This window comes from Lepeophtheirus salmonis, chromosome 6, assembly GCF_016086655.4.
Source record: "Lepeophtheirus salmonis chromosome 6, UVic_Lsal_1.4, whole genome shotgun sequence".
Classification (NCBI taxonomy): domain Eukaryota; kingdom Metazoa; phylum Arthropoda; class Copepoda; order Siphonostomatoida; family Caligidae; genus Lepeophtheirus; species Lepeophtheirus salmonis.
Window position 1 is genome coordinate 13908391 of NC_052136.2, and position 22316 is coordinate 13930706.

Consider the following 22316-nt stretch of genomic DNA (forward strand, 5'->3'; position numbering starts at 1 on the left):
TTTTCCTTCATTCTTTATTATTCTACAATAGCCTATGTGTATGGAGTATGATTCAAATAATATGAAACGCCGATATGTTAAAAAAAAAACAGAAACGAAAATGAACTTGTTCATCGTGTAGTAGTTTGCTGCCATGAAATTTCATTATAATAGTTATGATATGAAAGAAATAAACACAAATTCCTCTCCATATCTAGCAATGCCATAGGCTTGAATTACTTTGACGTCGATCCTCAATTCTACACCAATTCACACAAGAACCTACACTAATAACTTTACAATAAATCCTCTGAGTTATCCTTCGTCTTTGCACACACTAGTGATTATTTTAAACTTATTGTCTCCATTCAAGAATAAAAGAATAATGATGGCAGCTTTGGTTAATAGAAAATTCTTTTCAAGTAGCAATTTCAAAAAGATGGGCAATCTTTCACTTTCATATTTTTTTTAACCTTTTGTACGGACATTAAACAAGGATATATTTTCTGAGTCAATATGTATGTATGTATATCAAGAAAAGAGGCAGCTCAAAAGTACTAGTATAAGTACATGTATATGTACATAGAACATGGTTCCTTTTTTTTTTTTTTTTTCAATCTCCATAAATTGTTCAAAGAGACCATAAATTGACTAACTAACCAAAGAGCCATAAATCTTTGGAACAACAAGGAACTCCTTCTTGTCAATACAAGTATCATATATATATATATATATAATAATAATATATGGAACAGTTATTTATATAATATATGTACATAAACACATAGGCAAGATGAGGATCATAGGGGATTCATGAGGAAGGAAGTTCCCCTGATCCTTGTTGATATAATATATGTGTAATCCAAGGTGAATAAAATAAGTTGCAGAAAGTGTGAGAGATTTTTTCTATATGGGGCAATTTGAACAGCCTTTTTCATTTACTGAAGCTGTTCTCATTTTTATTGAAATTCTTGAGAGGGGAACCTCTGCGTATAAAGTAGTCGTTTATGTGTTCATAAAGACTGAGAGTAACTATGAGGGTTGCTCAGGAGGTATAAGTCCCTGTTGTAGAATTGAGGATCGAGATTGGAGTCATTTGAGCCTATAAGTCCTTTCAATATACGGAGTGAGGTTTATGTTTACTTCCTTTGTATAACAGCTGCTTGAAGCTAATTTAATGAAACGTAGGACAGCTAAGCTGCTCTATTAAAAAAATATCAAACCGTCAGAATGACCACGTTCATTTATGGCTTTTATTCTTAACTTACCGGTGGATAGTTTTATTTTCATCCTTGATAAGAATACTTTTTTTTCTTTGACTCCATCTGACTAAGTCTACGCCATCTTACAAATTGATACATACCTCTTTGGTTGCCGCAGTTACTGAGAGCAACTACAAACTAAAACGTGGGTGGACACATTGATGCAAGCCACATTGCCGATTTGTGGAATTTGTCTTTGTTTGTTTCCTCTCGCAGCTACTTTGAGCAGATATAATAAAACGTCATCACAGCTAATCTGCTCTCCCCTAAAAATTCGTCAAGTTCTCTGTTCCTTTTTGCATTCTTTTATTTTTATATACCGGAAGTACATGTTTTCTGCATCATAGTGTATACTATAACCATCGTTATTTATAAGTTAGAAGTGTCTCAAAAGTAAAAACTTACAGGGTAAAAATATTCATTTTAGACCTGTCTATCAATGATATTTATGAAGGGTTTCCATAAAACCATTTATATGAGAAATTATTCATAGTTGTTCTTTAAAGCAATAACAGAAATTGGGGTTCATCTAAATTAGGGAATTATTTGAACTAAGCATAGGAGTGAGTTCCTAACAATACAATTTTAAAACTGAATGCAAAGATCATTGCGTGGAAACTCTTCAAACTGCATATAAAGTTGCTGTCGACACAATAAGATATAATTGAATTACAAAAATCTTATAATGAATGTCATAAGGAGCTAAAATATTTTTTTCTTGATGATATATTTATTATATGTCAATGGAAAGAATATAATTAAAAAAAACGACAAGATAGGATCTACTATGCCCTTCCTTAATACGGACTCACACTTTTGTGTATTTCCTTCTTTTCATAGCTGTTTGCAACTGATCAAATGATACGTCATGACAGTTAATCGTCACTTTTTCAAAATATTAATGTTATTAACAAGGTTACCATGTAAATACCAAAAAAGCTTACAATTTACAACCCTAAATATCAGTGTGTATTTGAATCAATTATAAATACTTTTATTTATTGATGAGTAACGCTTTCAAAACAACGTTTCCTCTTTACCCTTCCTCTTCGTTGTCTTCAAAATCTATCAAAACCAAAGAAATGTTTTTTTCTTACTGAACAAGAACACGTATATATATTTTATATATACATATTTAAAATGGAATTCTGCCAAAAGAAAAACCTACTAATAATATAGCTTGGTAGAGGAAAGGAGGAGATAATAGGATTTAATCAGAGGAAGCAGAAAATATACCAAAAAGGGTAGAAGTATGTACATTAGGGTGAGGTCAAACCATAAATCAAGTTGTAAAACAAAGACCACGAGACCAATATTCGTCGAAATATGTCGAATAGGCGATAATATTTTTTGTCTGCTGAGGGTGTTGAGTATGTTTAAATATTACTCTATAACCAGTGAGGAAAATATGGTGTATTTTTTAGCCGGCCTGTTTTTTGGGAATTAGTTGTCTGAAGAATGAATTTTCTTTTCCTTAGCAGTTGTCATTATGATTTAATTCCTGTGAAAGGAACATCCTTTCCTAAATAGATTCAATTATATTCAAAACTTGATTGAACATTCGTTTGTACGGAGCGTAACCCAAATGATTTGTTGGAGAGTTATACTTGTAAGTCCTTGTTGGACTCAGAGTAGAATTGGGATTGACATTCTGCAAAGGGAATAAATGGTTGCATTGTTGGGAGTGAAGAAGGAAAATTAAGCACATTTGGCAAAAACAAATTTTTTAAATATCAAAAGTGCTTAGAATTTACAACTCTAAGAATGACACTGTATTTCATAAATTGGAAGAAAATCATCATCCATATTTTGTACAAAAGCCATGAAAAGAAGAAGAAGAAGTAATCATATTTCACAAAATTTAAATCCAATTTGAGGTTCTCTTTCATCATAAGAGAAAAGCTGTTAAATCATTCCTGAAAAGTTCCAAGAAGGGATAGTATAACTTGGTATGTGTACTAGGGTGAGGCTGGAGCTCAACAAAATTATTATGCTTAATCCCTTTTGGTACAGTGTATGGGCCTATCTAATTAACATATGATAGGTTTAATTTCATTTAAAAAGAACATAAGTTTCACATCTATTATGTGAGACTTGTCGTTTTTGAACAGATAAAGGCTGATTTAATAGTAACGAATTAAAAAAATTTAAAATATCACCATAAAAATAATGCTTATTCAGGGTGCAGAACATTGTTTCCATTTTCCAGAAAGTATTAAAATAAATTTATAAGTAGGGAAAGCTTTATTTTTCTTTTCATAATTATAGTACAGATTTAATGTTTTTTGTTTTACACAGTTATGAAAATCATATAGTTTAATTCAGTTTCTTTAGATTGAATAATTCCAAAACCTTCGTATTTAAATAACTGGATTTTTTTCCTTCTTAAATAATTGTCCATTAATAGGTATTAACAAGTCCTTGTGCTCATAAAAGACGGAGAGTAATACCGAAGATTTGCTCCTCATGAGCTCTGAGTGCAACTCCTTTTTGGAATTTGAGTAGAATTGATGATCCACTTCGTAGTAATTCCAGCCCTTTGCTAAATACGGAATAGGATTTGTGTTCATCTCCTTCCTTGCATCTGATCTTATAAAATGCGAAGGCAGCTAAGCTGCTCTACCCCTAAATATTTGTCAAATTGTCAGAGTGGTCACGTTCATTTTATATAATTCAAAATAGGGTTTGTCAAAAAAAGACAAATATCAGAGTGACATATGTTATTATATATCAAGTGCATAGTAAATATTAATATATATCAATAAAATTGGGTAGATGTTCTCAGTTGTTGGTCCATACTGCACTGATTTTTATAGTGCGTATTGTAAGCCAGACAATTTGAATAATATTTGAAAGGATAGCCGCTGGACCAGGTATATATATATATATGCTACATTTTCTGAATCCTTTTAAATGGTGAAACAATCTTTTTTTCCCTATCGCAAAATTGACCTTATTAATTCAGTTAAAGGGGTGAATTCATGTAAGTTTCATAGTTAGTTATGGAGTTATATTCAAGTATAATCCACACACCTAGGGGACGAAAAAAAAGTGTTGCTACGACCACAACCTTGTACAAATATTGATCACGTGGTCGGCATTTCATTTCTACTTTGTTTTAACAATTTACTAACAACAACATAATGTAGGCGCTTTTTTGGTTTGATCTAATAAAAACAATAAATAAACATTATATTAAAATATAAGAGGGTTTAAGTAACTCTATAGTTAGATATACACATTGAAGTCAGTAGATAAGTAGCCCCTTGCATTAAAAATATGGAGTCCCCCCCCCCTTTATATTGTATTAACATTATATTACGCTTAGTTCTTTCTAATCCTGACCTGTACGTTGTTGTTTTTATTTTAGTTTTTTAATGGGATAATGACATTTTCATGTTTTCCGAGTGTTTTGTTACTCTGATTATTTCATTTTTATGGACGTAGAAATGAACATATTAGGTGTATAGTACTTATATTTATTATTCTAAGAGTCCATTAGAAGTTCGACATATTTGAAAGGATCTACTCTTAAGGGGAGGGGGGAATAAATGTTAAAAAGGACATTGAGTTCAGAGAGGTAAGGTCACTAAATATGTAGGCTGTAAAGAGGTGAAAGATTTGAAAGAAGGAGAAAAAAAAACGCCCATAGTCACCGATTAGATTTAATGAGTGAAAACAAGAGGCCTACGGTTATCATTTGCGCACACAGTAGGGAGCCGAAACTTGCGTAATATGACCAAACGACGAATAACTTGATGGTCATGGACTTAGAAAAAACAACTCAAAACCCATTTGTGATATGTTACAAATTCTATATTTTTTTCTTAACAATGTGGGCCGTATCCATGATGGCTGCGCGGTGCGATTCGAAATTAGGATGAAAAACACAGCTGGTATTCTTCTTCAAGACGCTCCAAAATGCAATATCCAAGGGGTAGCGGTCTGAGATGGAGGAGATCACTTGGAGACAGGTCACAAGTCAGCCATATTCTTGCTGCATAAGTTTTGGTTGTTTTTTTTTTCTATATGGGGCTGTGATGGACTTCTTGATATTGTAAGCAGTCTGGGGGGAGATACCAAGAGTCTATGCAGCTTTCTTGGTACTGACACAGACGTAGAGGATATCAAAAATGCGTTGCCTATTTTGTTATTGCTCCAATACTTAAAGACAAGGGATGAAAACAAAACCTGTATATTTTTATTACAGCTGCCGTTTGGATACATAACAAAAAATTATTATAAGAAATAATAGAGATAATATTGTAATTAAAAGCTACAAGAATTTTTGGGTCCCCACCTTGTATGTATATGTAAGGAGGATTAGGAACAGTTGTAACAGGGTCTTTTTCTCGTAAAAAAAAATAGAGCAGAAAAATTTATATTAGAATTGCATATTTGTGTAAAAAAAATAAACTTTCTTTGATATATTGTATAAAACTGACTATGTGGAATCAACCTTTTTTAAGAAGCAATATTTTTGCAATAATTTAGTCAGTTTTTTATAATTTTTCCTGTAAGTTATTTCATTTGAATATTTTTCTATCAGTTGATATGATTTGTCAATGTTTAAAACTCACTTATTGAGGAGATATTTATGTTAATGTAACACACAGTACAAAAGGACAGTTACTACAAGTGTTTCAACTTTTTTCTTATTATTTATTATTATATATGTTTATGCTTCACAGCAAACATCTTTGCAAGCCATGGGCAAAATGAGAATGTATTTGATCAGTAATATAAAATATAAACTCTATTATATCTTAATCTGCTATAGTACGGTGAAAGTAAGTAATTCAACGCCTTGAAAGGTCTTGCTATTCTTTTTTAGACTAAATTGTTAATTTACAACAAAAATTTGATTATTTTTTATACTGTTGGCTAATTTTATCTGTTGCATTCAAATGCAATTTATAGAAATAGTTGTTAGGATCAATCAGTTCATTTGATATAAACAAACAAAACAGTAATGATTATTTGTTCTTCAAACCATGCACATCATCCTAACAACGTTTAAAAATTTAAATCATTTCAATCCGAGCTTCTTTTTTTTTTTTAAATATTTTTGCTTTGGAACCCTAAATTGTTGTATAGTAATTATTTTTTATGCATATATTCTAAATTAACAGATAATGTCCAAATTATGCATATATACAGCCCAATATTTAATACATATATTTCGATCCGTTATAGGTTTTGTTTTCAAATTTCTTGGACGAGTTGAAATACCTAAGAATGTTAACGTTAGCTATGAATTTTCGATTGATTGATTAATCTTTATTTGGCCCCGATATGATCTTTCAAGGAGACTATATCAATTTCTGATTTTTTCATTGTGACGATTCAATTTGCACCTCCGGCAGATCAATATGACCTAATTTGTTAAAAAAATTGAGTATGGTACAAATGTCAGACAGATTCAATTTTGCGAAAAGTTGGGCTAGCTTTCTTTCATGCTGATGGTACACATATTTATTTTTCTTTTGTAGACAGAGTAGATTTTTATTAATGAGAGTTAATTAAACAGTAATTATGTAGTAATAATAGTTATATATAACTATTACAAAGCAAAGACATGCAATATTCAATCAATTAGTCGACACCTTCCTAAGTCCATCAAATGATTTGCATTAAACTATTTAAAACAACATTTGTTTTTGTGGAGGGGAGAGAGAGGAGCAATGAGACTGCATACATTGTTTGTGGTAAAGATTCTTATCATTTTGTTTGTACTGACTTTTACCAGTTTTATTTACACTTTTTTAAGTTTAAGTAGGGAGACGTGACATTTCAATGATTTTTTTAAGCAAGGGATATGTATGTAAGTGAGATAGAAAGAGAAAACATATGTTGCCATGTCATAACCATAATAAGATTCAAATCTGTTTGTTAATTAGGCATAATATCCACCCATGTTTAATTAAATAGAAACTCACATGGAAATCCAAATTATATTTTCAATTAATACAGCTCATTTATGACAATTAGTAGTGTAAGAATATATTGATTGAAGGCGCTGTTATGACATGATTTTATGTCAGCTGTTGTTTTGGGATGATATGTACATAAGATAAATTAATTAGTTAATTGTTTTTTAAATAATTTCCTGTATATCTTATGTGTAATTTTTTATATTTAAATGAAAAGTATGTCTTTAATTTGATTAAGATTTATAAAAAATCACGTATAAACTTTTTGAAAGGTCAACGTGATATTTTAGCTTTTTATAGTACTTTTAAGGTCCTCAAAAAGGAATTTATTTATTAACTTGGTAGTTTCATAAAAAAGAGTACCCTGTGCTAATATCAGGGGAGCCCTCCACCGTTCGCCCTTGGGTTCTACACATATGTAGTGTAGACATCTAATTTAGAATAAATATAGATTATTGCTACTATAGAGCTTATCAAATATGTAAATGAAGGTTGCTGCAATATAACTTCGTAAAAACTACCTGTGAATTAATAGTGAAGTTGCGTGGTTTCATTTTAAAGGTAATATTCTAAAGTTTTCTTGCAAATATAGTAAGTCACTATCATGTATTAGATTAATAAGAAACGTCCGTTACCATCGAAAATAAATATTGACAGAATATTTTACAAAATTTCATTAATTACAATTTAGTTCTTGAGTTTCATTAATGCAATTTATGAAAAGCAGATAAATTGATTCAATGTTTAAAAAATACAAAGAGCGTTTTATTTTCTTTTCAATTCGTTTTGATAATTTGAAATTTGCAAAATTCTTGGAACGCAAATAGCTCTACAGGTAATGAGGCATGGATTCTAAATTGTAGTAGTTCGTCCAACTCGAGTGGCGTGAACCGAATTTTTTCTCGGAAAAACTAACTATTTCAGACCTTCACAAAATTGCCGACTGATAATTACCTAATTGACTAATTAATAATCAATAAATGGAAAATAGATATGTTGGCAATTAAAATTTGTATTTTTTTTTTTTATATAAATGTTTTCGTTCTTTTAGAGCGAAAAGTAATTTACAGTATAGAAAAACGAAAAATGAAAAAATTACTAAGTGTTAAAATACCAAAGTTTGATTTATTCATGGTATGGAAAAAAGGGGGTAGTTATTTTTCTTTTGTTATAATTTATTTAAATACAAATAATAATATACATATATATTCAAATATACAAAATTTTCCCTCCGCTAATGCTAATTTAAATGTATGTAGAAGGTTCTCCTCTTGACAATAATAATACATGTTGATCTGTCACGCCCCCTTTTTGATGCTAAAAAATATTACAAATAATATGTCATTTTGTAATTCAATTAAGTTCTGTGGTTCTAAGATACTGTATTCTAATTAATCTGAAAAGAAAGATTTTGAGGGGTGTTTTTATAGTATATGAAAATTACTTTTCAATAATAGTACATAGTTTTGTGACAAACCTAATTTAGGACTGAAGACTCCAGTTCCGTCCAGTTTAGTTCTGCATTACAGTCCGAAAACTTATACAGTTCGGTCTTTGACGGCGTCACTCAAGTTTAGTTTATTTTTTATAAATCATTTTGTGTACTTCTAGTCCGAAGGATCAGTCCTAAGACTGTACAGGACCGATTAAATATGGACCTCCACAACAATTAGATACAAAGACTTTATAAGCAGTTGTATATATGAACAATATTCTACATATCTAAACATCAACATAAAAGCACAAGTTGAATTAGTTACCAGTTGGTAAGTGGAGCAACAAATGAGCCATTAACCTTTTATTTTTGCTCCCTACAGTGAAGGAAATGGTCCATGGGAAGAGAGGAGAAGGGAACTCCATCTTTATTTTTTTATGTAATCATTCAGACTGGTTTATATATCATTTCTATTTAATGAAAAATATAAATTATTCCCCGTTGTTTTATAGCTCTCTATCCCACCCCTCTCATAAACAATGACTCAATTTCTGTTTGGAAATAGTTTTGTTAAATAATACAATTATATATGTATTGTGTATTTACGGCCCTAAAAAAAATTTATAGCAAATAACATACGTGGACCATCAATACAAAAACAGTCCTAAACAAAAATCAAGAAAATAAGCTGTCCAAAACGACTTTTTGTTTTTATACCTATAAACACTACATTATTTTTTAAATGATTCATTAATTAATCAGAAGGAGACAAGTAAACATTCTAGAAATACGATTACTCTATCCGAGATAGGAATTGTATTTGACATCCATATACATAAAGTATATTTCCTTTTCTAAGAGCAACCATGAATGAAACCTACCCTTATTGAGCTGAAGAGAATAATTAATCCAAGCTCAATGTGCACTGAGCTATGTCACTCCACGCCCCAATATTTGCTAGACATATTACCTGATTTGAAAAAAAGCCTCTATACTGCGAGTCCAAGACGTGTCTTTACTCACAAATCAAGTCCACAAGAATATTAAAATAATTTAAATATCAGTGTTTTGAATCCTTTGAAAAAATTGAAAAGACTATCTAGTTAATTTGTTAAGTTTTTGATTGTGCAATCAAGATGAATCGCAATTATTTTAAATGTTGTATCCTGTTCATATTCCCGCCTCTGCATATTCCATCAAATATGTGCTTTATAGTCCAATTTCTAGGATAAGTTAGTTTGCCCAAAAAAATTAGGTATAGTGTAAAACTATCATTTGATTGTGACTGGTAATTTTTTGTCTGTTTCTTCATTCCTTGTAATTCCATTCCCTACAAATTTCATGACCAGTCATTTTATTCAATTTTAAAAAGGGATAATTATTGACGTCATATGATTTATGTTCCTGAATAAAATACTAGTTTTTGTCTAATGATGTAGAGGGAGGACTGAGTTGGTAGTCGACACTGTAGATGAATAGTGATGGATGGAAGATGGAATTGACTGTAGGTGTTTATAGATAAGATATTATCATAAATCTTTAATAGCGAGTAGAAATAAAAGCCGGGTACGATTTTTATAGCATAGGCGATAGTCAATTGGTATTTCTCTGTTATCAACTATCGTCCATCGCTAACTCCTCCTTTTTCACATATATAAACAATCTTTATCCTATTTTGTCTTTCTTTATCTCCTCAAAACTCAAATCTTTCTTTGAAGTACCCCTTTCTCTACAGTGTTGCACAAAAAAGGAATATGATGTCCAAGAATAGATTTTGCAGGGAATGTATTTACCCAACACCCATTTGATTTGTAAGATATCATTTAGTTCCGATATGACCTTTCAAAATTAATATTTAATTGTAAAAGGGAGTTTTTTCTACCTAAAAGGGTAATTTGTGGTATTTCGTAAGAAATAAAAGTAATATATTATTAATAGAAATGAAAAACAATTTATTAAAAAATACTTTTGTAACTTATTCTAATTTTTCAGACAAGTCATGATTGCGGTTTTATGGGCTAAGAAACCACACATTACATACTTTTAAAACAAAAATATATTTCTTTTATAAACGTTTCTTCTCTTTAAAAAAGAAAAAGCAAGTTGAAACAAAAAACAATGACATGTATTTCTTGTCAAAAAGTGACAGTTATAATTAAATAAATCAAATTGAAAATAATAATCCTCCAAAGAGTTATTTCATATAATAATATATGTATTAGCATCCAGCAAAACTATGTATGTACAATACATTCACATAAAACTTATTGATATATGTACATACAAACATTGTATGCCTTAAACAAAAAAAAAAAAAAAGAGGGAAAAATATGCCAAAAAGTTGTATATACATATATTTATTTATTTGTATAATTTAACGATGGCTTTTTTTATTATTATTATTAATTTATTTCAATGTCTAAGAAATGACATAAGCAGACAAATTCATGCGGCGTTACCTTCCTAACGCAAAAATATAGAGTGTGTTTTGCTGTTAACTGAGGATGTGCCTCAATATTTTCCCCTAATTAGGAAGGAATGATACAACATTGAACATTTTTTCAAAGAAAAATAAGGAATTCACTATTATGGCAAATATGACGCTTTCCAATTATAGACCTAAATAAAGATGCCTTCATTGAGATCCCTTGTAATTTTTTGCATACTCATATGCTATAAAAATGTTAAAGCAGAAACAAGAAATTGCCAAAAATCAAAATAGCATCTTGGGTGGATTGCCATTTTTAATAATTTTTCCATTGCTATTTTTTAACAAGAGTTAAATTAAAGTACTTGCTCTTGTGAGTATTTTAAAATGACTGCTTTAAGAAATCAGTTGATTTTAAGTGCAGTTATGTCCGCTAAAGATCAAGGATCCTTCAAAAAGGTATAATTTTGAGGGACTCCCCCTAATGGACCCTCGTGTATCCACCAATTTCACTAAAATTTCAAACAAAGTGTTCTTTTGAAAAAATGATCTCAATCGGTAACGATGATGTCACGTGAATGTGTTCATACACTTCACATGGAATGTCCATCAGCCTCACAAAAAAAAAAAAACTCTCTGCCAGGTGATGTGACAATCTGTAGCGTCGGCAGATCACATAAATTTTTCACAGAGCCCTCCTCGTCAGTAACATATTTTATATTAAAAATATTATCATTCAAGGAGTTGTATTATTTTCCGCCACTCTCTGTCACTTTGTTTACAAACTTAGAACACTCACACCCTATTATTAAATATAAATTCCATAATTGGGAAGAAGTGGCTAACTCGAACTGATTTTGGTCCTTTTTTCGGTTTGTATTGGACTGAAAGGTTTTGTGATATAATAAAGGTAACGACGTAGCTCAATGGATAGCTCACCTTGAGAGTTAACAAATAATGATAACAGCTTTATAAAATAAAAACACTTTTTGGATATTAAACATCCTGAAAACTCATAGGCTAAAAATGCTTAAAAATTACCCTAATTATGATACATACGAGATATTACTAAGTCAATTCTGTCTATGGGATGAATAATAACCCAAAAGAATTAACAGAGCTTGAAGAAGTATATTCTGAGTCGATCCATGGACTGAGGGATACATCCAAAGGATGATTACATCTAATTATATTCCCATGCTGTCACTCCACAATATCAAGATAGAAAGAGCAAATATCACGTATTGGTAATGCTGTATACCATATTTGTATTTTCTTATCAAATAAATGATTTTTTTTTTCATTTTTTGCTCAAAGATTTGACAAAAATATGTATATAACTTTATATTTGAGTTGCTGTTAGTGTGAATATTTAATAATGTTGGCTGCTTTTTTATTTATATTTTTTTGATGTAGGATCAAAGGAATTATATATTTTTGTGTAAAATGCATCAACGTTGACTTCCTTTTCACCATCATGGCTATGTAAATATGTACACAAAAATCCAAATGGTAAGGATTTTTAATATTAAATATACCCTTTATACGTTAGCATTCATTGTCTTTTACGAAGTCTTCCCTTATTCTGACTTGATCCTCCTTATATATCAACAGTTAGGATAACTACACTTTACGTTAAAAACAAATCAATCTATCAACACAGATATAAACTAAATATGAGTCTGTATTACATTTGTATTCTTGGAAGATTTATTGTCAATTTCAAACAGCAAATAATTCAGATTTTTTTAAAAATTCGAATTGCACTTCAAATAGCAAACTCATCATTACAAATAAATAATTATAATTTGATAGCTATTATTTATAATGGCATATCGTAATCGAATTAAGACAAAGAAAACAAATTAAGGATCTATGATATAGATTACACTCATCAATGGTATCTTAATTAATTCCAAAATATGAAAGGTCTTTAATGTACGGCAATATTTCTACGTAGCATTGGATTGTATGCACATAGATATCTGATCTTAAAAATAATTAGATAATTATATTTTCTTTTGTGTTATCTCACAACATACAATATTCAAATAAATCAAGAATCAAACATGCATGATCATTTTTATAGATTAAAATTGATTTTTTTATAGAATATTAATATAAATATGCAATTTAAGTTTTTGTGCAAAAATTTTCGAAATTATATATAGTTAAGTCGACCTTAATTCAAATATTATTCATATTCAATTTATTTTAAAAGAATGTATTAGAGATTTAGTCAACTAACTAATTTATTTAAAGTTAATTGAAGAATTTTCGTCTTGCAACCTTGAATTACGTATTGATTAAATATTGTCAATAAAAAAAAAAGTTAAACTGTAGAATCGACCATTTTGTAAGGGCAAATCTTTATATGTTGTAATGTGAGGTTGCAATGTTTGCATCAAACTTTTATTTCAACTTATATAGTTCTTATGTGTCGTAATTATACACTAAAAACGTTCGAGGTTTTTTTTTTTTTTGTAATAGACTCTAAGGGTAAAATTTATGTTGATGGACTGTGTAAATGATCACTTTTTGGCACTACAATTAAAATAACAATAACAAATGTTAAGACCTGAATTTTGTTGAAGAGTGTTATAATTACAGAGTCGTTCTGGTAAATCCGGACCACCTTTAACTGCATCCTGATCAATAAGGGAAGCAAGTAAAGGTTTGAAGTTTTATTTAGAAGTACAAATAATACAAATGAAAATAATAATCTTCACCGATCATTTGCTCGATACGAGGCCTAAAGGATTTGCAGGCCTTTACCCCATCCACGGAGGAGACTTTTTCCTAGTACTTGATATTGGAGTATTTTAAGGAATCGATCCTATTGTATGATTTAGCAGAGACATTCTTCTTTAACTCCTCTAAAAAAAGTATTCCATGGGATTCATATCAAAAGAGTTAGAGGGCAAGGTGTAGTGGCCCAAAAATGGTACCTTCTCTTCTTTTTGCTTGAAGGGGCCGAGTCTTGTTGAAGCAGGAACTCAACACCATTGGCCTGAGCTTTTATCCAAGGTATTACTAGTTCAAATAGGAGTTCACAGTACCTGTCGGCACTTACCCTCTCTTTTGGCTCAAAGAAAAGGGGCTATGCCACTTTCTTTGCCCACAAGGATGATTGGGTGATCGGAAACTTGGTTTTAAAGACGTGAGGGACACAGGCTCTCTCTATGGACAAATATCTATCGTTTCGGATGTTAGTGGATCTCATTGTTATTCATCTAAATAAAAGATGAGCTGATTACCATGGGACTTCAAATCGTTCAGCAATTTTCTTCCGTGGGTAGCCCGGGTGGCCTTCATTTTTGTTATCACTCCGGTACTTGTAGTCTTTTCTCTTATATTCCCTTCCTCCTTCCAGCGGTTATAGACGTCAAAGACTGTGCTTTTTGGATACCCAAGCATGTTCTTGATGTTCGTTTAGATGTGTCCACGCAATGCTATTCGATGATGGTGTTTCTTCGGGTCTTATCCATCGTAAATAATTGTTTTGAATTAAAAAAATGTACATTTAACGTTAGACATCTCCCTTTAAAATTGAAATAACCAGGTTAAATGTTTTCCTTATTTTTCAAGATGTAGTTAAAGATGGTCTGGATTTACTGAACGACTCTGTATAGATACAAGTCGTACGTTTGTTATTTCCAGCTAATTTTTTGGACAAAGACTGAAGCTCAAAAATATGCATTATTGACGGAGGAGGTTAAAATATTTTTTAGTACAAAAATGAAATACATCCTACAATGAAAAACAATATGGGACACTTGCACAATAAATGTAATAAATTTCAAATTCATCATTTCGAATAGTACAAATCTGGCATCTTTTAACATCATATCATTTTAATCAATGAATCAAACAAAGTCAATCAATTTGGATCCAATCCAATAACTAATAAAGAAACTCTGCAGATATAAAAGCAAAAATGGATAGTAGGATCCTAACTACATAGTGCAGTTAACTCAAATTTGTGCGAATGGAGGTCAATATGCCGATCTTTGTTTTTCGTTAGTCCACTACAATTTAAAATTTGTTATATTCGAAATTTATCTACTAAATTAAAGCGTTTTTTAACGACAATCATATAAAATTGTCGAAATCCTCATGAGTTTAAACCTTACAAACGCTTATGTTCTTAAACTGTAAGATTAAATTGTCCTGCTTAACCCTTGTTAGTGATTGGGGTTTATGTCTTCTAATTTTACGAAATAATATTAAAGTAATGTACTGTTTTCTTTGTCTTGAACTAAATGAATTATTTTTAGCATTTTAATCAATGTTTTCGAAAATATTACAAATTTAAAAAGTGAAACTTTGAGTCTTTGTCGACTGTGTAGCATATTATAAAATTAGCTCGATATTTAAAGTAATATTTAACCCCCGTTCAAAAACTATGTAACAAAAACGATGTTCACAAGCAGAGGGATAATGCTCCTCCCTATTTGTATAATTCAATTCAATATATAAAACATATTAAATTCAACCTTGTGATAATTTCTACCATTTTTTATGCGATATATAACTTGTTAGAGCTGGAACTCCCAATACTAGAGCTGTTACAGACCTTATTTATTTTCTATAGTGGAGTCCATTCGAAGTGCCAGTCCTATCAGTCCTTGGGACCGGTCCTTAGGACTGTCAGTACTGGAACTGATATAAAAAAAACGTTGATTGACGTCATCAAGGACCGAACTATATAAGTTTTAGGACAAATATGAAGGACTGAACTGGACTGGACCGAGTCTGAACTGAAGGGGAAGGCAGTCTTCAGTCCTAATTAAGGACTGACACAACACAACCCAAGACATATAAAAATCACGCAAGTTCATTATTCAATATGTTTGACTATTATATAAGTACATAAAAAATATAACGGAAGTTTTTCTTCAATTAATAATCACTCAACCTTTGAGAAAGTTCCTTGGTTATTATTATATGTCCCTCTCCTTATTGTCAATTTTTTCTATACCCATAAAAAATTAGTGGCTTCAATTGTTCAATTTTTTTTTTTTTTTTTTTTGTGCATTTTCTTTTTATGTTTTGTTCTCTCATTCCTTCTTTTTCCTTTTTACTGACTTACTTACCATTTTATATATAAGTTTATATATTTTTTTATCAAAAGGGATATTTTTTTTTTTTTTGAAAAGAAAGGAAATCATTATGTATTTTTGGTTCAATTCTTTTATTGTCGTAGCCATCGTCAAAATTGAGCTCTTATTAATATTGAGACTGACTATACAAAGTATGTATACACAGGCTATGATGATAAAAATATATGTATGCCTATTTATTGCATATTTGCACACTGAGGGTGAATATACAAAGAGGATTTTCATTTAGGAGTTAAATCACATCCTGAAAAAGCCTATTTAAGTTTTCTGGATTGATCTCTATGCTAGGACAGTTTGTTGCTCAACTTTTTTCGAATTTTGATTAAGACTAGCTAATTGAAATGTTGTCTTGCAGTAAAGAAAAGGACATATTCCAAGTATTTTTGTTATACAATGTCATTTATAGTTTACACGACTTGGTCAAAGTTCAAAAAACGTCATTACCTTTATTGTACCTTGCAACCTTTATTTTCGAAAAAAGAAAAAGGTCTAAAATCAGTTACTAACAGTTAGCAAGAGAAAAATTCTTTTAAAATCAATGTTCGTCTTACGATTGGTCCTAGATAAAGAAGTATAGATTATGTACAAAGCGCACGAGCACAATTGTTACACTTCATAAAGTATATATAATCTGACAGCCCAGATGTTTTATGGAAAATATTTGGCAGAAGACTGTCTAAGCCTCTCTAAACAAAAATTTGGATAATTGGACTGAGGACAAAGATGGAGGAGGCTAAAAAGCAAAGGATCTTTAATCTTGTTCACGCACAAGTGAGGAAAGAGAGGATTTTGAGGCCCAATATTCATAGACACTAGAGCAGGGGTACCCAAAAGTCACTACCGAAGAATCTACAGGATTTCTGGCCAGCATCAATGTGGCCTCCATCCTCGCCAGATTTTACACAATTTGACTCTGGAATATGGGCTTCGTACAGGGAAATTCCTGCGCTTCTACTCACAGGAATGTGAACGAACTCAAAGCTATTGTGGGGATTGAATGGACCAAAATGCCAGAGGACGATGTTTTCAATGTCTGCAAGGCCATTATGCCTCGTCTGGAAGCTATTGTTTCTGATGGAGGATCACATTTAGAATAAAAAATATAGTTAATATTTCGATAAATAAATTAAAAATAGTCTGAGAGTTTATCTCAAATTACGTTTTTTCAAGGTTTCCTGGGTCAAGTTTAACCATTTACTGTATATTGACTTCAAATACAATTTCTACCTCAGATACAAAAACATTTTCCATCCTAGGGCATGAAAGAAATATTCGAATGCGGGTACTTATTTAGCAAACGCCCCGAAGTGTTTCTCTAATAAAACTACGTGGAGTTAACTAGATACACACATGTACTCGATTATTTCATATATACCCTGAGATAAAAGACGTCTTTGGCCCAGATACAATAATTGCAATACTATAATGGGTTTTTATACAGACTTAATCCGTGCAAATCCATGTAACCAATTAAAAGAGTTTTTTTTTATATAATCCAACTTTGGAATTACTATTCAATAATTGCTGGGAATAGTTCAATGCAAAAAAGATCCTATTAAAGTTCAACCAATCAACGTTTTGAATACTGATTTAGGGAAATAAAACATAAAAATCAACAGGTGAAATTAAAAACAAAGTAAATTTTTATGTCAGAGTTGGTCAAAAAGATGAATTATATCAATTTTGATAAGCATTTTCCTGACCAAGAAAAACTATTTAAATAAAGTTATTTATAAAGTCACTCTGTAGAGCAATAAAAAGAATGAATTATGTATAGTCATTTTGATGATCATTGATCCATATGTAGGACACGTCTTTTTTTCCTACATTTTCAGATTAAATCACAACACAGTCAAAAATGGTATAACAACCACCTTGCTGTAAGTGTGTCAACTTACTATGTGCCCATATACAGTTTCAACTTATAGTAATTTTAAACTATAATATTTAATTTATGATAGACTAATTATATCGTATTATTGAAGTTTTGACTGCTTTTGATTTGATTTTATAATGAGCGGAAATATTCTTGAAATAAAAACCTTGCTGGTGAAGAAAAAAACGTAATTGTGATATGTTTCTATAATACATTGTATTCAATATGTCCTTCTTTAAAACCAATAAAAGCACTCCACACCGAGGATGAGATTGGCAGCTCTTGACGATGAATGCCGTGTCCATGGCGTACCCTTATTTCCAAATGGATGAGAGGTGCAGCATATATTTTTTCACAAACAACCTAAACTGCAAAGTCCAAAGTGTCGAGGTCAAGGCTGAAGATGGTCAGATGGAGATAGGCCAGAAATCATCCATGTTGTTGTTGTAGAAATTTAAGTTCTTCTTGGCTGTATAGGGATGTAATTGACTGCTTGATGTTGTAGGCAGTCTGGAGATGCCAATAGTCTCTACAGCCTTCTGAAACCTGCGCGGAGGAGATTGCAAACACGTTACCTTCTTTGTTATTCCTCCGACTTGCTTACACAAGTAGAGAGATGGCAAGCAAACAAAACTTCTTTATTTTTGTTTCAGCTGTTGTTTGGTTGCGTATTAAACCTTGTAATTAAAAATAAAGGGGATAATATCGTAATTAAATGCTACAGCAAGTTTATTGGTCCAACTTTGGGGATGACATCGATGTATAATGGAATATTGTATAGGTTATTTTTGTACCTATTCGATAAATTTTCACCAATGGGTATAATCAAAAATTTAAAAAAGTTGTAAAATAAACCGCTCTAGTAAACTTATAAATATTTTACTAGCATATTTATTAAAGGTTTTTAATTTGATAGGTAAACCTCATCGTGAAAAAGGCAATTTATGGTTTTTTTTATATCTCTTAGTATTTTGGATTAACCTCCTTTGCATCTTTTTACTGATCATAAAATATTTATTATTTTACGCCTGTAAAATGATAGAAAAAGAAAGGATCGAATGGAAGAAGGCCCTTCAACATGCCTCACTGATTTTTAGAAACATAAAATAAATATATATATGTACAACTATGTGTTTAGTTTAATGCTACTCATCGGACTTTATATTCTGCTTTTTGAGTATATTTATGGCATTTTTTGACATAAAATAAATAAATATGTAAAATAATAGTACATTTTTAGATATTCATATCTCTTCAGCGTAGCTTTCTAAAACTCGCTCCCCTTTTTTAACAATATTAGCCATTGGACTTATATGTATATAGAAAGAAAATAACAGAATGATAAATTTTGTAATTATTAAAAAATATGCAAATCTTTTTTATTTTTTAATACTCATTTCATAGGTTAGAATGAATTGCACTGATTAAATATATGTAAGGATTATAGTGATGCAATTACTCCATCGGGCTTAGGAATCGTCATTGAAGTACGTATACATTTTGTATATATACATAGGAGCGACTGAGTATTGAGCATATTAAGATCCATAGAATTGTCCATTTACTTACGTCACTCCATTAATACAAATAATTTATTGAATTAAAATTATAGGTATTGTCAGTGATTGGCCCTTTTTTGAAAATATCATCATACGGTTAAATAATTCTTGTACATGGTGGACCCTAAATACTGTTAAATGAATAAAGGGATGTATTTTTTTAAATTGTATTATTAGACACCTAAAATTTTGTATGATCACTACTGGATATCATATCAATATGTAGGTGACAAAAAAAAATGTTTAAAATGTTGCCCATTTGCAGAAATTACAACCTTGAGTCTGTTAGATCAGTAGGCACAGACCACCTTCAAGAGAATGTTGTTCCAATCCCTAATAAGGGAAACCGTCAGTACATCCAAATTGAAATGGTATTTTTTCTTGATCATGTCCCACAAAATGAAGAATATTCTAAAATCCATTATATTCAAATACGGACTAGATTGAGTCTGAAAGTTGTTGCTCCGAAAGCTAGGAAAATGAGCGTAACAATCATTTATGCATCAAAATGGACGTGTTAGAAGAACAATATCTTGTTGAAAGGTATAAGTATCGTTCCTTAAGTGGGAATTGGCTAGAGAATTTTCTTAAGAATGGTACTCACGCAAACAATGTTGTTAATTTTGAATCTCGAGAGCACAAATATAAGGACCGTCCTATAGGACCGGTTAACGGCACCCTATACTTTACTGACTCTAATTTATCCTTTCAATATACCTTATAAGATCAATCAGACCCTGTTTTGTTCAGAACCTGATCATTTTGTGAGTTGAATGTGACCTCCACAATAAAATATTACCTTCACTAGAAAACAATATTGGGAGGCATGCCAGAATTTAAAAAACTGAAGGATTTATTGCTTCTGTGTCTGCGTTTTTCTCTTAAATAAAGGATCATTAAAAAAAAAAACTAAACAGACATGGTCAACGTTTGACTAATTATTTTTAATGATTTTTTTATATTGATATCTCTAACCCTCTATGAGTTATATAAGTTTAAATGTTCTTCTAATTTTTACATTATTTAGGGTTCACCTTGTATATAAATAATTTTTATTACCTAAAAAATTTCCAAAAGGCAAAAAAGAAATGTAGCAAAAAATTACCCAAAAACAACCGATATAAAATCATGCAATTAAAGAGCCCACAATATCATTTATTGGTAATACTTTTTTATTGTTTTACAACAAAATATTGCTTATATTTTACAACTCTAATTATTAAGGATTTAAACTGTTTTTTTTTTCTCTATTGGAGTATTCATAAGAAAGACTCCACATTTATATATTTATGTAAGGATTAATACACGGATAATACGTCTCAGAAATGAATCACACATGATTTATTCATCCTTACTAACAGCCCCATCTCCCCGTCTTCCTATACTCCAACCAAATCATAATAAATTAACCCTTCTATGGAGTCGTTTTAATTTCAATTATGTACATAAATTATTATGATTATTTTAATTTATTCCTTTTTATTATTTTTTCAAATAAAAAGCAGTAACTGCTTTTGACATTTTATACATTTACTTTTATTTAATAAAAGTTTTACGACATGTAATTTACTATTGAATATTACACCTATTACTTTACTCTGTATTTTATGCGTGTCGTACATATAATATTTTTTTCTTATTTATTTATTTGCAGTAGTCCCATCATGCCGAGTGCATCCTCTGAGGAAGATATTGACCCGGAGCTTCGTGAAGGGATTAATAACATAATGTAAGTACGATATAAAAAAAAGATTATTATATATTTATGAACATACATTATAAAGTTCAATAGAATGGGTCAGTCAATGGATTTTATTCCAGTGACTCAGCAGGAATTGGGTTGGGTTTTTTTTCTTCGTATTTGTACTATAATCGTAATCTTTCCCCTCGTCATCATTTAACCATATATTTAGTTACAAGGAAAAGGAGAGTTGAATGCTCTATAGATTTTATCATTCCCTTTTTAAATTGTTTTTTATGACTTTTAATAGTATTATTGATAAAATATTACCCACTTAAGGAACTAAAGCTATAAACCAACTAATTGGCTATAATAATATGTTTTGGCCACAAAGGCCAACGAAGAGTGACATGAATTACTATATAACTTGAAAAGCAACCTACATAAAAGCCACCTTTTTAACACCCATAATGTCATAATCGTCTTGTAATAGTATTGAATCATTTCTAGGACGGATTTACTAATTTGTCCCCCCCTCCCTTTTTTTACCATTCAACGGTAAGAAGGCAAGGGCGTCGGCAGGATATTATACAACAATAACAGTAACAATATGCCTCATTGCCCTATGGTCCTTCCCAATAACCTGATTTGTTTTTTGTTTATTCTTTAGATAGATTTTCGGTGAAGTATCGGGTAATGAGGCAAAGTACAGCTCTATAAAATCATACTTCACAAAATCTACGAAAAACGATGCAGATAATAGGGAAGGATCCATAGGCCAATGATGCCTTGTTCTACTTTGTCCGGTGCTGAACCAAAAATCTTCCCTGTGCACTTCTAAATCATTCTTCAAATTTTCATTTTCATTTTTGGTTCCTTTTTTTTTTTTTTTTTGTCCTAAAATACAGACTATTTTCATCACTACTTAAGTTATTAATTAACAACTCACTATTTGATAAATAGTAGTTATATACTGGAATATAAACAAATATAATGGGTTGGATAACCAACAAAGAGAAAAGGAAATGTGATTTAGAAGT

The 22316-nt window shown here is 30.7% G+C and overlaps 1 protein-coding gene across 4 annotated transcripts in view; it reads left to right on the top strand.

Moving 5' to 3' along the window:
* Positions 1-22316, top strand: part of LOC121120399 (uncharacterized) — a 386468-nt gene that overhangs the window by 250440 nt on the left and 113712 nt on the right. For all 4 annotated transcript variants that reach the window (XM_040715266.2, XM_071889102.1, XM_071889103.1 and 1 more), the window contains one exon: positions 21250-21324. In XM_040715266.2, the coding sequence (XP_040571200.2) occupies positions 21250-21324 (75 nt within the window). The remainder of the gene's footprint in view (positions 1-21249; positions 21325-22316) is intronic.